General features: G+C 41.4%; 1 protein-coding gene across 1 annotated transcript in view; it reads left to right on the top strand.

Moving 5' to 3' along the window:
- The first annotated feature begins 7298 nt into the window (after nt 1–7298).
- Nucleotides 7299–21113, top strand: part of LOC116050552 (transmembrane protein 132D) — a 33284-nt gene continuing 19469 nt past the window's right edge. The window contains exons 1-2 of the mRNA XM_031300702.2: nt 7299–7975; nt 13267–14143. Coding sequence (XP_031156562.2) covers nt 7903–7975; nt 13267–14143 — 950 coding nt within the window. The 5' untranslated portion in view covers nt 7299–7902. The remainder of the gene's footprint in view (nt 7976–13266; nt 14144–21113) is intronic.

Raw genomic sequence — 21113 nt, 5'->3', positions numbered from 1 at the left:
TCTCTCCTTGGCGGTTGTCAGTTGTCGTTTCAGGAATAGAGAGCGTCCCGCCTCCTCCCCTTCAACCACCGGAAGTCTCGGCCACTTCTTCGGGTATCGTCAGCGCTTGGCTCTTGATTGGTTCCTGTACGCTACATCACCACCACCAGTGTCTGGACTCCATCGGGGGATATGTTTGGGTTCATGTACCCTTTATAACATAGCCTATGGTTTTGATGGAGTTCAATCTCCAGAGATTATATAATTCACATTTCATGTTTGTCGATACAATAAATTTGTTCATGTTCACAAAGGAAGTCTCTCCTGATTGAAATCTGTCTGTGTCTATGTCTGACCTGGGCTGGCACATGTTCACGTTAAAAAGCGTGTGCGTGCACGAGCAAAGTGTCCCGGTTTTAGTTCCGGGAAATCTGGTCACCCTAGGACCGACCAACTGACATTTCCATCCATACAGCAATGCTGCCAGCATGACTGAAAATGTAGAAATAAATGATAGATGAATGAGATAGATAAGGGGATTATAATGAATCTTCCATGAGATACCTATGCTTAATTGTGGCCTGAATACTGGATCACTGATTCAATTACCCCTACAACTCATTACGATAACTAAACTGGAAATTAATGAGAGGATTGTTAAAACATAAGGATTCTGTGTGTAACCGATGATCTTGGTGGGGGAGAAACTAACTGTTTGATAATTGCCTTAAATGTATTATTTTCTTCTTCTGACGTTAAAAGGAAACAAATCTTTAGCTGTCGAAATCTTATTATTGCTTTATGTCACTGTTGTTAACATATTTCTTGGATAATTGTCAAGACGGCAACCTCGTGTAAGAATTATTTGTCTCTCAGAGACATCAAAGCTTCCTCATAAGGCAAAAAAGAAAATATGAGAAAGGAGAAATGTTTGTATCAAGGAGTAAGAAGCAGCTTTTACGCAGCAACCAAACATCAGCTTTTCACCCAGTCAGATCCCATCTGGTTTCTGCTTTTTGAAACAGCTGTTTAACGACACAGGGAGGTGACATCAGATGTGTTGTCTTTTTAATTTTTTTCTCGGCTCAATGATCTTTTAGATGCTACGCTTTTACAACCACCATTGATGACTTCTCTAGTAAGAACATTGCTCCTCGTTCTTTGTATTGGAGACATCATTTATTCACTAACAGTATTTATGTGAGATTTTGGCGTGGATTGCTTAAGAAGTCGTACAAAAACAAGGCAACGCCGGCAAATGTCACAAATCTTAATCACACGTGTCATTTTTCTTTACCCCAGAAGTGACTCAGTTTCAGTCAAAATGCAAACAATCCACAGCTGCTTCACGCATTTTGGTTATTTGTCCAGACATGTAAACATCGATTCAGTCGTCAATCAAGCGTGAGAGCCAATTTTGCTGTAAAATGGCTGTTGTCGCTGTGTTAACAGTGTGTGCTTGTGTGTGTGTACACTACAGAATGTATTGGCTGTGCAGTGGGCTGCAGAATGCTGTCCTGCCTGCCTTGGTGTGTCTGATTTCTCTGTTGTGGTGGTGGGATTACTCCGGGGATTAGCAGGATACTGGCAGCACCCATCGATGGGACAGAGATGACAGTTCCCATCATGTAGTCTCCCACTTCAACCCCTTCACTACTCCCCGGACTTAAAGCGGCACAAACAGCAGATTACATGAGTACGACAGCAGGGGAAGAAGTCACACATCGCACAGTGGAGATTAGGCTGAACAAACTCTTCTTCGGCTGCCTGAGGGTATTCAACCCAAACATGGAGAGCTTTCTCTCATGGCCCAGTTTGGGCTGGATTAGGAAGCTGCAGAGAGCATTTTGGGGAAAAAAACTATTGGTATGCCATTCCAATAAAATAGTGAACTAATAAGTACATTTGCAGTTGTAAGCATCCCTCTTCACATCTCTGTTTGTGTGGCTGTCACTACATGAAATGATGCCAATGCACATTCTGCACTTTAAAGACTGTACAGGATCTATAATCAGAATCATCTGTGTGTTTTGGTTTAATGCATGTTTGCCTGACTATCTCTTGGTGACAGTGGTGCTGATCTAACCTGTATCCCGCTAAGACACTGGGGAATAAAGAGAAATTCAGCTCCTGTGTGTATTTCAGCCATTTGATCTTGTGTTTGCTCAGGTCTCTGCTTTCAGGTTTTACAGACTTGCAATTAATGTTTGGAGAGCAGCGTGCGTGGGAGTGCAGTGGATTTCTGTAGTATGAAAAAAGTCTCCAGATGCCTCCCTCCTATTAAGGACACAGAAACCATTTTCACGTTATTTCATAAGATGCTTTCAGCATATCAAAAATTTGTCTTTTGCCGTTTTATCCGCTGTAGAATATAATGGAAAAGCAGAACGATTGTCATGCATTGAAGTTTGGACACTGGACAGTCTTTGAAGGGTTATTGGGTGAGAAAGGATAGATGGAGCCTACTGCAGGTGGAAGCATCCCGAGCTGTAATTGCATGTAGTGTCTGTGTATTGAAATGGTTTGATGATCTGAAGCGTTAGTGGGTGTAGTTACACTTGTCAGATTTTTGACCTATTCACAATACATTTTTATTTTGGAGTGCAGTTTGTTCCTGTGTTTGGTCATAGCCGCCATAGTCTATATTCACGACCTTCCACTTCCAGGATTGCTCTCTTCCCTCCGGAAATTTCGTCCTTTTTTTCGGCCGGGTGTCCGTTACTTTACGCTTTCTTTGTGTTGGAATTTGAAACTCAAATCTTATGAGGACTATAATGGTTAACTGCTCCTCAGATCTCTGCAGGGTAAATCCAGACAGCTAGCTAGACTATCTGTTCAATATGAGTTTTCTGTTGCACGACTAAAACAACTTTTGAACGTACACGTTCCACCAAAACGAGTTCTTCCCGAGGCTATTTTGCAGTGGCGCTGAGGCTCCATGTGGCGTCTGGAGCCACACATGATGATTGTGATTGGTTTAAAGAAATGCCAATAAACCAGAGCGCATTTTTTTTTCCCATCCCGGAATGCTGAGTGGACTAGCCAGACCCTCCTCCGCGGCGCTGTAGAAGAAAGTAAGGCAATGCATAGTCTTTATCCTTGACGTTCCACTTCCGGGATTGCTCCGATGCCGCAGGAAATTCCGCCGGATGCATTTATTTTCGCAGATGTCCGTTTCCTTACGCTTTCTTTGTGTTGGAATTTTAAACTTCGGTGCATTTCTGAGGACTATTGTTAACTGCTCCTCAGATCTCTGCAGGGTAAATCCAGACAGCTAGCTAGACTATCTGTCCAATCTGAGTTTTCTCTTGCGCGACTATCTTGCAGCGGATCCGTGCGGAGTTTAGCACCACCCATGACGATTGTGATTGGTTTAAATAAATGCCAATAAACCAGAGTTTTTCTCCCATCCCAGTATGCTATGTAGAGTAGCAAGACCCTCCTCCGCTTCTCAGTGTGTTGATAGTCTGGCAAAGCGAGACTAGGCAATGCGAGACTATAGCCACCACTACCTGAAAAATGCACCAGGTCTCCACCAAACAATACACCTTCCCCTGTTCCTCCTGTAGGCCACAAAGCTCATGTCACTTTAGTAAGTCCTTCTGTGTACTACCGTCTTTGCTGTTTATTCTGGACAATTGCCTGCAGAGTATTACAGGACCCCTGGCCTGCATTTGTTAGAGTGTTAAAAATCAACATGATGCCAGGCTTCTAATGAGTTATTTAAACACTTTCAGCAGATTTGAATATTGAGCCATATTTGCAGAGGTGTTGATTTATCTGGTAAGAAATGTCGACACTTAACTCAAAATAACTCTCAATTCAAAAAGGTAACAACTTATCAACACAGTGAAACTCGCTGTGAACACAACTTTCAGGCAAAGATTCATGATTAATTATCAAGAACAGACCCAAGCCGCACCACACAGAAATCACTCACACGGTGTTGATTTTTAACACTCTCAGAGTTCAATAACAAGTTAGTTTTCCATGGTAGAAATTTCTTTTAGGGCTGCTAAAGTCTTTTAATTACAGAGAAATATTAGAAAGGTTTTTATAATGTAACATACGGCATTATCTGTAATAAACCATTAATAACAACATATTTTTCTCAGGCTATGCAGGATGACCACCGTCTTAACTAAGGTACTGGAAGCATCAATGATTCCAAACTGAGAAGAAATATCCGCACACTTAGATCTATGCAATGCTTCACTTAGCCAGGATATGAGCTGTTAAGTCTCAAAAGTGCTTTGTCTTTTTAGCTTGCTTTTTTTAGTCTTGAGAAATAAAAAAAACTCTCCTATAGACGGTTTGATCATGTACCTTCTGCAAAAGTGCTGCAGAGCCTTTGGAAAGTATTTGCTAATTATTAAAGGAATAGTTTGCCACTTGGGGAAATGCATGGATCAAACAAATAGACAGCTATTGTTAACTTTACAGAATCAGGCTAGCTGTGTCAAGTCTTTATGTTAAGCTACGCAAAGCTAGCTGGGCAGCAGTAGCTCAGTTTGGGGCAGTACTAGTGCAGTCCGTATAGGGACTTGGCTTGGAGTGTGGATTGGTAGCTGGACAGGTGCCAGTTCACCTTGAGCAAGGCACCGAACCCCCAACTGCACGGGGCGCCTTCATTGGCAGCCCCCTCACTCTGCCATCTCTCCATTAATGCATGTGTAATGGTCCTGATTGTGCATATGTGTGCATTTTGGGCCTGTGTGTAATGTGTAACTTCAACAGAGTGAAAAAATTTAATTTCCCCCCTGGGGATCAATAAAGTATGTATTCTTCCTCTAACCATCCCCTGGTTTATTTAATATTAATTAATATAATTATTTAATGGAGAAGGCGAATAAGCGCAATTCCTTTAACAATACAACAGCACACTTAATGGCTTTTTAGACAGTGAGACACTCATAAGTATTTATCAAAGGATTACTAACTTTTATAACTGTATTATTATCATGTATAATCAAAAAGCAAACGTATTAATACTAAAAATAATTTAAGCACAGCAGAGCTCATAGAAGACAGGCTGAAAGGCCTTGTGATAGACACATAGGAGTATGCAGATCAGTCCACACACACACACACACACACACACACACACACACACACACACACACACACACACACACACACACACACACACACATAAATACTCTACATGACTCTATATACTCAACCTTCAATGGTTAGTAACAATGTTGTTGAAAAGATATGTAAATTTTCAGTACACTCACTTTCTGAGTTTGAGATTGAAAATGAGAATGGGAACATTAGAGCACCGTGTGTGGCTAAATGCACCTTAGCAGAAGAAGCTAGCACTATCTGTCAAACAGAAGGATGATGTACATTGAAAACACATTCCCTTCCTCGTGGCACTCACATCTATCACCAGTTTATGGCCACTCTCCCCACTCCAGCACATCTCTGCTGCGACATCCATCTATGTCAACATCCTAACTTGCATATCCAGAGGCCTGTGTTGTTTATCTGTCCTTTAAGTGTTCATAACATATTCTTGACAGGTTTCCCCATATGTTGCCTCTGCATCTGCGAGCTACTGTGGACGCTTCTCATGGAGAGTCGCTGGAGGAAGGTCACAAAATTCAGATTTTTTTTAATTTGTTGCACAGATAAATGTCATGTTAAATGATGGGTGAATGTGTGACGCTTCTGACAAGTGATTCCCCAAATGTGCTACTTCAGGTGACTAAAAAGGCAGTTTCCTTACAAGAGCGTGCCTCAACTACCTAAATAAAGATTGGGTTGGGAGATTACTCTAGCATACAGCTGCCTATTCCTAATGTCTAAACAGTTTCATTGACATAGCAAAGAAAACTGTGGTTTTGTTGACTTTGCAGCTATTAAGGCCTGCTGAATTTCACGAGATATTTGTTTTTGTATAAATGAATGAAGTTTCTTTTGAACAACATACAAAAGAATAAACAAAAGATCTTAATATACTTAAAGACAAGACAAACATATTTCACTGTAAAAAAGAAAAAGCAAGAATAAGCCAAATAAATGAATTAATAAGCAAAATATGCACATGCGACAAGTATCCATGTCCTCTTCGTACAGTCTCCAGTTCTCCATTGTGAGTATGAATGTGCATGTAACACTACTGAGAGTGTATCTGTACCACTACTACTTCAGCACCAGTTTTGGGGGGTAAATCTTCTCAGTCTTAGTCAATACACAGTGTAGCTGTCGTTTCTCTGCGCCTGAGGAGCAGGTACATGGGAAAGGATCTAAATTATCCTAGGGCAGCACTATACAGCATACTGGAGCAACCCAAACACACAGATGCTGCTGCAGCTTATCACAGTGCTGCAGTGCTAGGGAGGAGCTCGAATAAACTTAACCGCAGCAGCTTGTGGCAACTTCCTCCTGTCTCCAGATACTGTGAGGTTTGGTTACACACTCTGTGTGTTGATATGTCGCCTAATCCTCTTTATAAGTCAATAAAGCCCCATTACATTTACCACTACAAGACTGCAAACAAGTAACTTTTTTGGTGTGAAAATGTGCACCAAGTTCAACCATTAACATATTAGCACTTGTGTTCTGTAAAAAAGCATGTTGTACAAGTGTTAGCATCTCTTTCACGCAACACCTGCACATAAACATATAATGAGGGTACATACATGAATAGACATTCTATCTACCAGGTTATCTGTTAAGAAAATGAGCCAAAATGAGTTGAAAACCGAATAACCTTCTGATGCAACGGGGCTGCAAGCAAGCAATCAGTCAAGCACCTTTGCTTTACTGACATAGCAACTCCATCAGAGGGCACTAAAAATCCACCTGTGCTCTCAACCATTCAGAGACAATTAGCATCTATCTGTGTAGAAAATCCTCCATAATTATGGGGGAAGAATAATGAACGTATACATTAAACAAGCGGAATTTTGCTGTAGAGAATTATGGAAATTCAGGGGAAGCTAGAGTTACTTTTTTTTTTTTTTTTTTTTTTAATCTCCGAATGGTGGATGCAGTGTGTCTATTTCAGTAGGCAATGGCCTCCATCATAAGAGAACAATCATAAGGTAAAACATATATAGAATAGATAATACTTTCAGAAAAGTATTCATTTCTATATATAAAGCAAAGGTATTAAAAAGACAATATTTTTTTGTTTGATGCTACTTTCAAGGACATCTTACAACTACACACCATAAAGACTGAGAGGTGGGTAAAGTAACTTCCACTACATGCTTTCAAATTGTGCTGCAAATTTGAACATGTATCCTCCACAATGGCTATAGACTCTGGGTCTGCACACAGTGAAGTCAGCATATTCAGTGTTCAACAATCAGTAGACAGAGTAGCCTAAAATGTCACGTTTGATCATTTGACGTGACAGTCAAAGCAACGGTTAATCCTACCAGCTGGTTACTGGACGTGGCTTCCTGAGCGGATGAACAGTGACAGATGATGAGTTTAGTGCCCTGAGGATTGCGCACAAGACAGTCAGTGATCTGCTAACAGCCGTTTAACTCCGCAGAGTACCAGCCGCGGCGGCAGACTGCGAGACCGACTCAATCTGGAGGACTTGTTGAGATGCTTCGCTTAGAGTGCTAATAACTGATCGAACCGGAACATTCTCCGTGACACAGTCTCAGCTCAAGACTCCCACATCTTCTGACCGGGCACAAAGTCTCAGGAGAGACATCTCCAGGGATCGTTACGCACAACTTTTACGCACAACCGGGGAACCTGCCGATGATCTGATCTAGATGCGCTGTCACCTGCAGCACGGACTACACTACAATCTATACTCACACAGGTGTGATTATGTTGATTGTGCGAACTGCAGGAATGGATGAAACGATCCGCTTCATGCTTTGCTGAAACGAGACCAAACCACGGACACTGAGAACTTGTCTTGAGCAGCTCGCCGTGCCGGGTGCCAAAATGAGCTTTTACTACCAGAGCAGGAGGATCTTACAGATATTCTTTGCAACAATAACCGCAATTCTCACACAAGGTAAGTGAACTGGAAGTAACTGTTTGCGTGTTGTGGTGTATTGCAATCTGAACTGCCCACCAGGGATGAAAACAAGATCAGCTTCTGCCAAAGTCACTGTCACTGTTTAGGCATTCATACTGCTACAGCCTTCTCTAGAGGTCTAAATAATATATAAATGTCCTCATTTGTGCCACAAACTTACATCTTATACTCCACAGTGATACAGAGTTCCAGTTAGCCAAACATGAGTATGTACATATCATGGCGAAGGGGTATGACAGCAGTGAGTGGGATATATTAAACATTTAGAATGAAATCAGTGAGGAGTAAAATACTTGATGGGTTTATATTACAACTTGAGCCATGCCTTAATGCTCAGTACTTTGCTTCTCTTGGGGAGTATTGCTTTCCCTTATGGAGGTCTGTAAGAAAACCGTGTTACCCAATTTTCACAGGGCAAACACGAAGCAGACAATCTAAATTCCCAACTTTGATAATAAAGGAAAGCACATCACAAAGGCATTCACTGTAAAGCCTATAACTGCCTCATACTGTAGATGGCTATTTTCAGCGAATGCATGCTGGCTGATTTATGTGGATAAAATGTTGAGAAAAGTGGAGAAATTGTGGTAAAACAGCTTTTAGAGCCTCATTGGACATAGCAATCCCTACCAATCACTGCAAAAGCTTAAGCCTCCCCCCCTCTCTCTGTCTCTCTCTCTCTCTGCCTATCTTCTCCACCCTCTCACTACTAGGCCCTCAGGGCATTACATATAAGATCACAACATTATCTCTGTATGTTTGTATATGTAAGATGAGAATATGATGGTCTACTGATGGAGTACTTTGACCAGACCATGAGATTTTTATGATAAGAAGTGTTGTCGTTTAACTTTTCTCCTGGAAAGTGCATAAGACCAGGCCTGTTTCCCAGCTCCACTGTTGCCAGCACATAATTCATCGCCATGACATAAAGTAAATGGCACAACAACAAATCAGCAAAAGAGACTTGACAACAGAACATAAATAAACTACCACTGGAAAGTTTTCAACTCACTATATTTCATCATTTTTGGTTAATATTCTCATTGTAACGACCCTAACATTTGAGTTCAGAACAGGCAAGTGAAGTCAAAATCTTTGTGACTTTTCATTTAATTAGGACCGCTTTAATTACAGTAGGTGCTTGGAGCAGACACCACGTTCTGCTTAAGTTTCTAACACTCCTTTTTGGATCACAGTGTTCCCTTCTCTTTCTAGATGATCCTAGGTCCCTGGAGTATTAACAGCTTCAACCGCTGTTTACATCCCAAGGTGGTAAAATGTCTCTCAAAAGACTCAAACCTTTGTATTCACACGGATCTTTATCAGCAAGCTGTCAGACCCATATGGGGGCTTTTGGTGCTTTATTAAAAGTGCACGTATTGGAAAGCTCAGCCAGTCAGAAGATACAAAAAAACACATAGTGCTAACATCAGCTGACAGTAGAGAATGTAGTCTGCTACAGGTGCTTAATTAGTGTCATTTGCATCTGGGCCATTGCCAACACTTCCTTATTTTAAAGTATTCGCCATCAGCGTATTGCTAGATATGTGACCCATAATGCTAACATAAAGAAATGATCAAAAACCTTTAAAACACAGCATGAAAGAGAAACTTTATCGCACAAAGAGCTCTTTTATTCTCTCAATTACTGATTAAAAAGTAGACATCCGTTGTTGTCCTCTGTGCTATCGGGAGACGACTTCTGCAAGCTGTTTTGCACATATGGTAAAAGTCATTACTGCACATTAGAATTCACAGTGGTTCCTCAGCATTTTAATAGAATAACACAGAGATTGATTACAATTGGAGGAACGATGCTAAAAGACAAGCGTGCTGAAAAGAAGCTGACATGCCTATGAAAATATTTTAATATAGTGCCTTTAGACAAACTGCAGGGCAAAATGTAGCTCATTAGAAACAGCTGTGTTTTTATTAAAACTGGTGATGAGGAACATTACTTTGAAATGGATCTGTATTAATCCCTAGGTAAACGGTGCAGTTAGATACAGCACAGGAAAAATGTCAGCTAATTTACTACACTTTTTAAAGTTAAGTACCATGTTTACTTTCCATTTGAATGCATGGCAGTAAAGCCTTTAATGGGATGTATTGTATTTATACATGTGGCCAAGCTAAAAACACAGAACAACTGAGGGATGTTGTACACATGAAATGTCACATATCCATTTTGAAGCGGTTTTCTGCTGTTGCTCAGAGGTACAGTAGTGTTAGTTTGATATGAACAACTGCATTTTGACACAGAGAGGGAATAACAAGACTTGATCAACAACATATGATTTGAACATTGGTATGAAGGGAATCTTCTGCCCCCCCCCCCTCCTTACAGAAAGGACTTAGCCTACATACTGTGGATAAAAAAAATAAAAAAAATAAATAAAGCAACAACGCAAGGCATTGGAAATGAGCAGTCTTGGAGAGGTGGCTTTTAGAGGCAGTTGTAGCATCTGGCAACACATGTTGTACATGTACATGTTGTAACATGGCAACACTGATGCTTTCTGACTCAGCCAAGGAGGAAGAGGAGCTCAGGGTATTCAAAATGAGTGATTTGAGAGGCTGGAACAGCTGGTGCAGAGGATTTGCTCTCGTGTTTATCAGTTGAGGCCAGGACTCTCATCATGATGAGAGGACCATAGTTACCAACGGTTTTGCTTACATTGGCTTCTTGTTAAATATCCAAACTATTGGGGAAGGAGAAGGATGCACCATAAACAGTGCCTGCAAAGCCTGCTATAAAATAGACTTAGGCTATGTATGCTTCATTTAAATGGTCTCCTGTGGGTTTTCTGGAATGAAAAGTATGTGAAATAACAAGCAGAGCACAGATGACCCATCTAGCCCAAATGTAAAGAGATGAGCCTGCATGTGAAGTACTTTGTTGCCACATTGGCAGTGCATTCTTCCGTCAGGAGACAGTGAGCCAGTTTATTTTCACTCCAGCCGAAGCTGCTGCCAGCGCCGGTATTAAACAGCACATCTGTCACTGTGGCCACTGGTAGGCAAAGCCAGTACTGCCACGTTCCCAGACCCAGTCCCTGCCTCATGCACTGTGTCAGCAAACATGACTGACACTCTTGTCTGTCTGTGGAGGAGAAAGAAAAAAAAGATGCTGTTGTCTTCCTCCGAGGGCTGTTGGGTTGACATGATCTTGACACATGCTGTATATTCAACGCTGTGTGAAGTGTCAGACCATGATGACAGGCTCTTTGCCGGCGTGGATGAGTGAGGATGAAAAGCAGAACGGGCCTTGATAGACATACCTGTCAAATGCCAGCAACCACGGGGGACATTTCGACTGATATCGACGTAGAAAAGCTTCACGCCTTCCTCGATGGATAAATAACAATTAATAATTCAGTGACAGGCATGTCTGTGTCCGCCAACTTTTGTTATACTTTCACAAATGCATCTTATACAAGTCTACAGTAAAGCTCTAGAGATATTATCTCTTTTGTAAGACCTTGTTCACGTTGGTATACCAGTGGGATGGTGATTTGTTTAGGTCTCAGATGCCATACCGAAGCTGTTTTTCCAACCATGCTAATGCAGCTTCATCAATTTGATTATAATCTGCCAAGTAAACCCCAGTGTTTTTGTCCTTAATTCACCAAGTAGGGCAATTAGCCACCAGATAAACAGCGCACACTCAGGTCAGCAGCTATAATCTTCATAATTCTATCAAAATGGACGTTTAATGAGGACACATGATGGCCGACTGACCCCTGCCCATGTCCACTGAGACACTTAACATTAAGCTTTTAAACCAGATCAGAGAATGTTTATGCTGTTGGTTTGTTTTTACTCACTTGCCTTAAAAGGTCATTCTATGCACTTGTGATCGGTATTTAACAGTCAGACAGTAATCCTTGTGATCAATGTACGTGTCCAACACAAAGCTTCTTACTTACTTACTTACTTACTTACTTACTTTATCTTACTGAATAACATACAGATGCATTTTCAGATGTATTTCTGTTTTAGTTAGATTCATATATTATTTTACTTCACGTGGTGAAGTAAAATAATATATGAATCTAATCTGGATCATGGTTTTTTTCATGGAGGATCTGCTGGGTATTCAGAGGCCTGCTGACAATCTGAAAAGCCATTTTAAGCCCAGTTTTTGATGGCTGATTTCAACCTTGTGCCAGATGTATCAGATCCCACCTTTCCGCCCCATATAGAGAAAGCTGATCATCCATGAGAGAGGTGAAACTGGGGCAGTGGAAGGGTATTATTGAAATAATGCAATGACAGGCAACCATTTTTAAGTCAATTTTAAATTTTGAATAAGTAGCAGTAAACAGGTCATGAAAAGGAACTTCTATAGGAAATGAAGAATTCATATTAAGTATATTATCTTTCTGTGACATGATTAGTTACATGGATGATATTAGGGACTGTACGGAAATTATAAGGGGTAAAAAAATAAATGTATTCTTCTTTTAGCTTTAGGTAGGACTTTTTCAAATCTTTTCTCTAATCTAAAACTTATACTTTATTTTAGCTTTCCTTTGCAAACGCAGTAAACAGTTTGGTAAATAGTCAGAAAGACAACTTTAACTTGCACCATGTTCATTAAGGTGCACTTTACCATATGCAGAGGACAACAACTCTGTCTCTACATCAGGGGTTTCCTAACGTTTCAATTGTGGTGCACATTAGAAGTTCCATTAAGATATTAAGATTTAAATTGGGGTACACAATTAAACAAGTTGTACCAATATAATACTGTTATATTATTTTGATATGTTGTGGGGAGAGTGTTGCAGTTTTCTTCTAAGTCACGAGGAGGGTTCAAAGAAAATATTAATATCCCTGCGGAGGGCTTTGCTTTTTGTGTGAAAGTAAACATAAGGTTCGGCCCTCCTCACACCAGTCTCTTAGCAAAGCTGGAGTTCAACTGCTGCTTTTTCCCAGCCTCAGAAACTAAAACAAAGTCCCTTGTTGTAATAAACATTATTTTACCTATGCTCTGTTACAGGGATTTTTCAGGTTAAGCTCAGAGGCCTTTTAGTGTAATACATTGATGCTCCACTCAGTTGATCAGTTGGCCTTGGATGACTTTTGGTGCTCAAGTGTTTTATGCTGGTATTTTTCACAGTATTTCATTCTCAAATGTAGAGGAGAAATCAATTCCTTAGTTCTGTTTTAGTTTCAAGTAGAATTCTTGTTGCTAAGAAATGTGGTATGACATATTCCTGTATCTTTTAACAAGCCTATTTGCTATTTTTACCTCACAGATTTGAGCAGTAAAGAGCTAACTGACTGTAAGAGTCCAGTGCCTTTCCCTGTCTTCTTGCCTGTCAACTACGAGGTGCGAGATGCTGACTTCTTCTTCCTGAAGGAGGCTGGGCAGGACTTCATGAGGAACTCCAGCATGCAGAGCCACACGCAGCCCTTTGTTATCTTGCGGGCCATCCGGCAGCCAGCTGTCAACGCCAGCTACGGCACTATGTCCACAGAGCAGCTTGTGCCTCAAGATTTGGTCCAGACTGTGCAGCATTTCAATGCGCCAGACGTCTTCACCTTTGACTGGAAAATCCAGGCCTTCGTGCTGACGCCTCGGGTTTTCTCCTCAAAGCCCAAAGTGCGGGTGCTCTTCTATGTTGCAGGGAGGGACTGGGGCAGGGGGGAAGGAACTGTGGATGAGCTACCGTGTGTGACAGTGTATGCTTTCTGGCAGACCCAGGAGGTGAGGGGTTCTTGTGCCATGGGAGGCGAGAGAGGAACCTGTATGGCTGAGCTAGCACCAGCACCTAGCTGGTTTGCTCCGGGGTCAGAGGGCACCAGCAGAGAGAGGCAGGACCCGTCTACTGGGAACCCTGTGGAGCTGTACTACCAGACGCAACCCAAAGTCAACGGGAAGTGTGATTCTGTGGATGGAAGTCGTTGGGCTGGCTCAGAGCAGCAGCCAGAGTTTGTTCCTGTCACGCCCATGCAGAGGATTGGCAGCGTGCGTCTTCTGCAGGTGCCTAAAGGAATGGCAACGCTTTCTCGGCTCAAGCTCGGCAATGCCATTGTCATACGGACATCCTCCAAACCGCTGAAGAAGACTGATATCGCCACCTTCTACGTACTCATGGCCAGCTCTGCTCAGCTGACTAACTTCACTCTCAGGTAAGACTGTGATTTCTGTTTGTTGTGGCTGTGTTGTAGACATGCATTGCCATACACTGAGTTGAAATATTGAATTTTATTTTATTTGATGGGGGCGATGCCAGTCCAAATTAATTGATCAATAAGTATTAAATACGGGGAATCATTCACTCACAGTATTAGTGCTCTTCTCTACTTCTTGCACAAATCCTGTGCCATCAAAAATATGGCAATATTGGAGGAAATGAGATTCAGCATGGATCAAGGCATTTTCTCTGAAAACATGACAGGGGGCTAACTGTTTCTCTGGGAACTGTGGTAGATTATTCAAGTCAAATTATAAAAATACATGTTTGACTCAGTGAGCACAGCCTGACGACATTAAGGGCTGCGTCAAGAGTGGTAGTCATCAAGGTTGGCGTGGATCAAATAAGATCACGTGTAGCTTGTGACTCATTATTTCTCTGCTTTAAAGGGTACACTCTGGATCTGTGGTATATCAATGCACTCCTATTGAATATGTAAAGATCATGGGAATTACCGGCATAGCTCAATTACATTTCTTCATTTCGCAATTCAAAATGTTCCTATTCAACTGGAGATGAGAGCATTCGTAGTTCCATCTTGAAGTTAATCCTCCAGAGGTCTCTGTGACCTTCTAGGTACTAGAGCCTAATTTTATGCAGATATTCTTTTTTTTTTAAAGAAATGTGCTGCCTCAAACTCCTGACATATTATTCTCTGGAGGACGAAAATACAAACGAACAAAGGAAAAAGAACAACAAAACTGAGTCTGTTCTCAGCATGTCAGTTTGTTACTCCCCTTTTCAAGGTGAAATGATGCAACATGGGAGATTGGCACCTCAAAACTGGATTTGAATTAAATGCCTCCATCTCGCTATGCGTTTTATTGATGGTTTTCATGGTCATCTGCGGCATGATGCCTTTTATTATCATCATCCAGATGGAGATCAAAGAGAACCACGTTGCAGCATATCTACATTTGTCGAGGTTAGCTGTCGGAGCAGACAAGTAGAGATTTACGCTAACTTGATAAAGACAGATTTTTTATTAGTATTCTACGCTATCGGCTTTACTTAAAGCCAGCGAGTAATTGGCTGCCAGGAGATGTGAAATACTTTCTCTCAGTTATTCATTTGGGTCGTGTGTAGATTTAGATCATGCAAAGTATGTCATAAATCCGTCCTTCACACTGTGTATTAATGATGAATTTATGTTGCTGTTTGCAGCGCTGTTGGATGATGTCCAGTGAGGTGTCCTGACTTAAGAACTCCGGCTCAACAATAAAGTCCTTGAAGGCAGCTTATCTATGTGTTAGTTCCTGGCTGGGAAGTAGTTACAGCCTTTCCTCGTAGATTGGAAAACTCTGTGGTACACAATCAATACCTCCTGGAAAATAAATAATTTCAGAGTTAGTTCCGACTTGACTTGCAAATGCATGCTTCGGTAGAGGCGAGCAGGTGAGGGGACAGTCATGGATTATTCATTTTTCACCTGGTCCTGGATTCATTCACTTAGACAGTCCCCTTGCTCAGATCAATTGTAAATGCTGGAATGGAGCAATATTGATGTACTTGTCAGGTTTTAGAGTTGAGTCTCTCAACATTTCTCTCGGGTCATTCACTTCTTTTCTGTACCAAAGGGGAAACAAAGAAACAGGAGGCTGAAAGAGTTCTTCATCCTACGTTTCATGGGCTGTCTGGATTTTCCAACAGAATCTTAGAATCGTTAAACTGCATTACAGACCTTGGCTTTGCATGAATGTATTTTAAAGAGGCTACATAATGTATTTGCATTATTTAATTGGGGTTCCTTTTCCTTCTGTCTCTTGATTTTTGCTGAAGCAATGAAGCCAAACAAGAAATCCTGATTTCCCCACTCTTCATTTTGTCACTTTTAATCATCGCTGCTTTAATGCATTTACTCAGTCACACGTTTCTGAACACAAAGCAGATAGCAGAAATGTCGCCTCCACCTCGTCTTGTCTTCTTGCTTTTCCTTTTTTCTTTCTCTCCCCTCACCTCCTATCTTTTCTTTTCCTCCTCTCCTCTCCTCTTAGGGCTGCACGATATGAGGAAAATTAACTTGACTGATATTGCGATTGCGATATGATTCATGATATTGAAGGGAATGATCATTGTTGTATAATATTTCGCATTTCTATTGAAAAATATTAAAATTAAAAGGATTATAGTGCGATTTTTGCGAGGATTTAGTCTGTTGGATACGATTTGTAGGCTGGGACATCTCAGCACCACAATACTTACAACTCAGAATGGGTTGACACATATTTTGCTTTCAACAAATATTGCGCCCCCCCCCTGCAATTTGGATATTGCACCAGTCCATATTTCGATTTCAATAAATTTGCGATTCATTATGCAGCCCCATCTTCTCTCCTCTCCTCTCCTCTCCTCTCCTCTCCTCTCCTCTCCTCTCCTCTCCCTAAAACAGTGCCCAGTCTGCCAGGGGGACTTGAGTGGGGGAAGGAAGGGTCAAAGGTTTGGGAGTGTTTTGGGGTTCTGAGGGGTTTGTTAAGAAGAACTGGGAGGGAGTGAAGGAGAAGGTGTGCGCTCCATTGTCTAAATGGCAATGGTAGCTACCCCAGCTGTCATATAGGGGAAGAGTTCTCTCCTCTCCTCTCCTCTCCTCTCAGGTATCACTTAGTTGGAAGATTGGCAATCTCGTTAGGAAGCTTTGTAATAATTAAACCTGTGTGATGGGCAGTTGTGTCTGGTGACTTTACTCTGAAATTACATTTTTTGCATCCTAAAAACATGACATAATAGACTCACTGTTATTCAGTAACACAATGTTACCCTCCCCCAGCTTATCAGCACATTAACAAGCCCTGTGCATTTCGGTCCTCAACAGCTGTCTGTGTGCTTTATCACTGTCGGAATGTCCCATTAAGCTTTGCTTAATACTCTCTCATCAGCATGATAAACCTGTTATTGGTGTCTGTAGCTGGAGTCAAGGGACATACAAATTTGAGGTCGATTGACAGAAAGACAAGCCACACCTGTTGGTTTCTGCAAAATGAACCTGCCACTCTCAGGGAGAGTTTGATAAAGGTCAAAGATAAAGTGTTGTTATTCCATCATCACACACCCAGGTGAAGGGTAATTAGATGTTCCCTTTAGTGTACGCTCAGAACGGTGAGTGGAAGAAGTATGAGCTCACAGTTTTACTTTTTGTTTTCTTCTTAATGACTATAAAAAGCCAGCGATGAAGCACAATAGTTTGTCTTGTTCTATGGGCTTTATTTAAAGGCAGCAGTGTGGCGATAAATAAACCCAAGCTTTTGTATCAACAGGCCACCATGTCAGTGAGCTCTTCAACCAGGGAGTCTAATCATTCATCTGTGTGACAAATAGGACTTTTCACATCCATTTTTAGTGCTGTGGTGCCTGCCATCTGGCAGGCGTGTTGGCATGAACGTCTCTCCATCTCCCTAAACGGCTCCATAAGTACGATAAGCACGTTGCCGATGGCTGGCCATCAGACTGGCTAAACGGTGGACATTTTCCTGCATAATAAACGATTGCATCTGTTTCCAATTGCACTGGGGTTCACCGGTGGTACCGTGGCCCCGCAGTGATGGATTCACAAAGCCAAGGATGGTAACACAAATTATATCAGGGAAGCAATTACAAACCTTATGTACTGTAGCATCTTGATAGCAGCCATGGTGATGAAAGATGGGACTGGATGTGTAGCCAACACAGAGATTACAATCTATCTTGCACCATAGGTCTTTGATCAGACTCAGTCTCTGTTTTCCTGAATTATGTATTTTGCTTTTTGGAATAGTGCTATTGTTTTACTTTCCTTTGTTGGCCACGGCTCTGTGATCTTTCAAATAAGTTTAAAGAAAACAGAATTCTACAAATACATATGGGGAAAGGAACTGACTGATGAAGGCCAAGTTTGCATGTCCGTACCAGTTTGCATGTGTGTGTGTGTGTGTGTGTGTGTGTGGTAGCATTTTTTCATGCATGCATGTGTGCGGGAGTGGATGAAGAGTATGTAAAAGGTAAAAGAATAGTACCACTCATTGCCTGGTCAGAAGTGAGATGGATGGCAGGTGCAGCACATGAGAGCTGCTTTTCTCACACACTGTCAGCTTCAGTCTCCACAGCCATCCATCTTCCCTGCCCGGTGCCTCCTTCTGCCCACTGCCTCCTCAGGGCAAGCTAACCAAAGCCATGGACACTGGTTGCTGCTTTCAACCACTCATAAGAAAAACACCTCTTCCAGCCGCAGGGGATTTTATTAATGTGGGTGGAGGGCTTAGAGAGAAAAAGAGCTTCAGATAAGTCTTCTTGTTACTGCCACTTTTTATTAGGTAAACTCTGCTCCACGCAGCTCAATACACAGGTGTTTCATCACAGCAGGGTATGTTACACAAGTCATTACTAGATTAACAGTCCTCCTAGGTTTTCTAATTAATACACTGTGCATGCCATCCTGCTTAGTACCTCATTGATTATGCCGGATTACATTGCACTTACAATTCTCTTCAGTCAGCATCAGTGGTGCTATTTATATTATATACAGAAATAGGAAATGCAAGTTGGGGAAGGCAGCACTTTTTAAAATCATATTGCAATTCTTTGATAGATTTTGCATGTGCAATGTTCAATGCATTACATGTGAATGACGTTTTCAGCCATGCTAGCGCCATGGCTCCACACTGAAATACCTAAAAAAAAAAAACTATTGGATAGATTGCAATGAAATGTGGTACATACATTTATGGTTTCCAGAGGATGAATCCTAATTGCTTTAATGATCCTCTGTCCTTTCCTTTAGTGCCACCATGAAGTTTCACATTCACAGTGAAATAGCTCAACTAATTTGATGAGATGCCATAGCATTTGGTTCAGATGCTCATGTCCCCCCTTCAGGATGAACAGCAATAACCAGATAATAATAACAATCCAATACTAATCCAAATAATAACCCAGCAGTGTTAATACTTTTGGCTTATGCAAAATGACATGACCATGACATTTCATCAGCCTCGGATGGACTTTGTGTTTAGTGGTAATTAATTAGCAAATGTTAGCATGCTAACACGCTAAATTAGGATGGTAACCTGGTAAACATTATACCTGCTAAATATCAGCAGGTTAGTGTGGTCATTGTGAGCATGTTAGCATGCTGCTGTTAGCATTTAGCTCAAAGCACCGCTGTGCTTCATGCCAGCATGGTGCTTTGAGGACGGGCCCAGGGTGCTGCCAGATTTTATCATATCATATCACTATTTATTGTGCGTTTTTAATAACGTTTTACCACATTTAAAAAAAATCTGCAACATTTATATTAACTATGTTTTTTTGTTATATATCAAAACAGAAGAAACAAAGCACTAAATATCAAAATCTCCATATAAAAAAACTGAAGTGCTGAACTGGTTGCCGGTTGTCACAGTAACACAACTTGCTTTCTGGTGGAAGAGATTTTCAGGAGCTGAGCAGTCAGAAAAATAGCAACCGTCAGAGCAAGTGATGGAAAGATGTGACAAGGTAAACAGAGCTTAAAGAAATGCTGGGACATCTCAACCCTCACGCAGGCAGAGACGAGTGAATCTGAGCTGCAGCAAAACCGAAATCACACAGAACACTACCAGGCTTACTAATGGCTTAACGCAAAGGTTTTAGCTGCTTGCAGAAGATGGACATCCATCATTGTCAGGTGATAGTATATACGCTGTGGTATTGTACGTTCCCCAACATTATATATGTGTGATGTAGCTCTTGTTTTGTCTGCACAAGGTCTGGGTATACTGCACAGCAGGTCTGGGTATACTGCACGGCAGAAAGAAAAACAGGTCTAAAAACCTTCCCCTTCCATGCCTTTTGGAAAATTGTAATAGTCACAATCATAAGCTAAATACTTCATCTGAGACTGCACATTGTGTGGCAGTGTGACTTTAATTAAAAGTCGGTTTGAAAAGTAATTGTAGAAACAGAAATAATTAACGTGCTATTCTGTTACCTCTTTTGTTCTGCAATTAACAGGGTAACAGGGTGCACCCTGCTTCTTGTTATCACCTCCTATCACATTTCATCTTCCCTAACCAGAAAGTTCATAGATTTTAAATCAACACTGCACATATTTCTCTTTACTCATATAGCTCCTGTATTGTTGGCCACCCCTTTCTGTTCGCTACTGTAATTCAATCTAATGCAGAGTACACAGAGAAGCTACTTTAATTTACTATACTAACATAGAGCACATGCAGCCCTTCAATATTTGGCTCCTTTTTGCACTTTCTTTGATGAGAACTGCTCACAGCCAGAGTAGGAATTCTCAATTTGTTATTTCAGTGTGTTTCCTAAGACAGTCTGCTGCAGCAACCTCTGTTGCCAGAGACTGAGAGGTTAGAGGCTACTTTATGGTAAAAAAAAAATATGGCCATTATGTGTCCACTGACTCTAAAATTGAGGCATTCAGCAGTGTGCAATCACGACCCAAAGACTTACAGGTTTTTTCCATTTTTCCAGCACCAGATGATTCTGCCTTTTTACCCTCTCTCTCTCCCTGGTTTCACCTGTGTTAATCAGACAAATCAGCTGCTGTTGTGTGCAGCTGGAATGGAAACCGGTAGTCTCCGGAGGTCACGATGGCACAAAATTATCATGACTGAAAAAGACACTGCACAGTCATCCCTTTTTAATTGTGACCTTTAACCTGTGAGCTCTTTGTCTGTTTGAACTTTTAGCGGTGTCACAAATGCCACAAGATGAGACAAATCCAATCTTTCTGACAAAGAGGCAGAGGGGAAAAAAGGGAGACCTTTCTATCTTGCACTCCTGTGGTTAAGGCATTGGATCAGACATTGTGGCTCTACAGCAAGGACTCTCCATGCTGAGATCAGTGGCCACTTAAGACCTTCCTTCCAGATTACATGTGCAGATGTTGGCACGGACAAGGGTTCACACACAAAGCTCACCACAAATCC

This window comes from Sander lucioperca, chromosome 2, assembly GCF_008315115.2.
Source record: "Sander lucioperca isolate FBNREF2018 chromosome 2, SLUC_FBN_1.2, whole genome shotgun sequence".
In the NCBI taxonomy this organism is placed as follows: domain Eukaryota; kingdom Metazoa; phylum Chordata; class Actinopteri; order Perciformes; family Percidae; genus Sander; species Sander lucioperca.
This window is presented reverse-complemented; position numbering and strand designations above follow the sequence as displayed.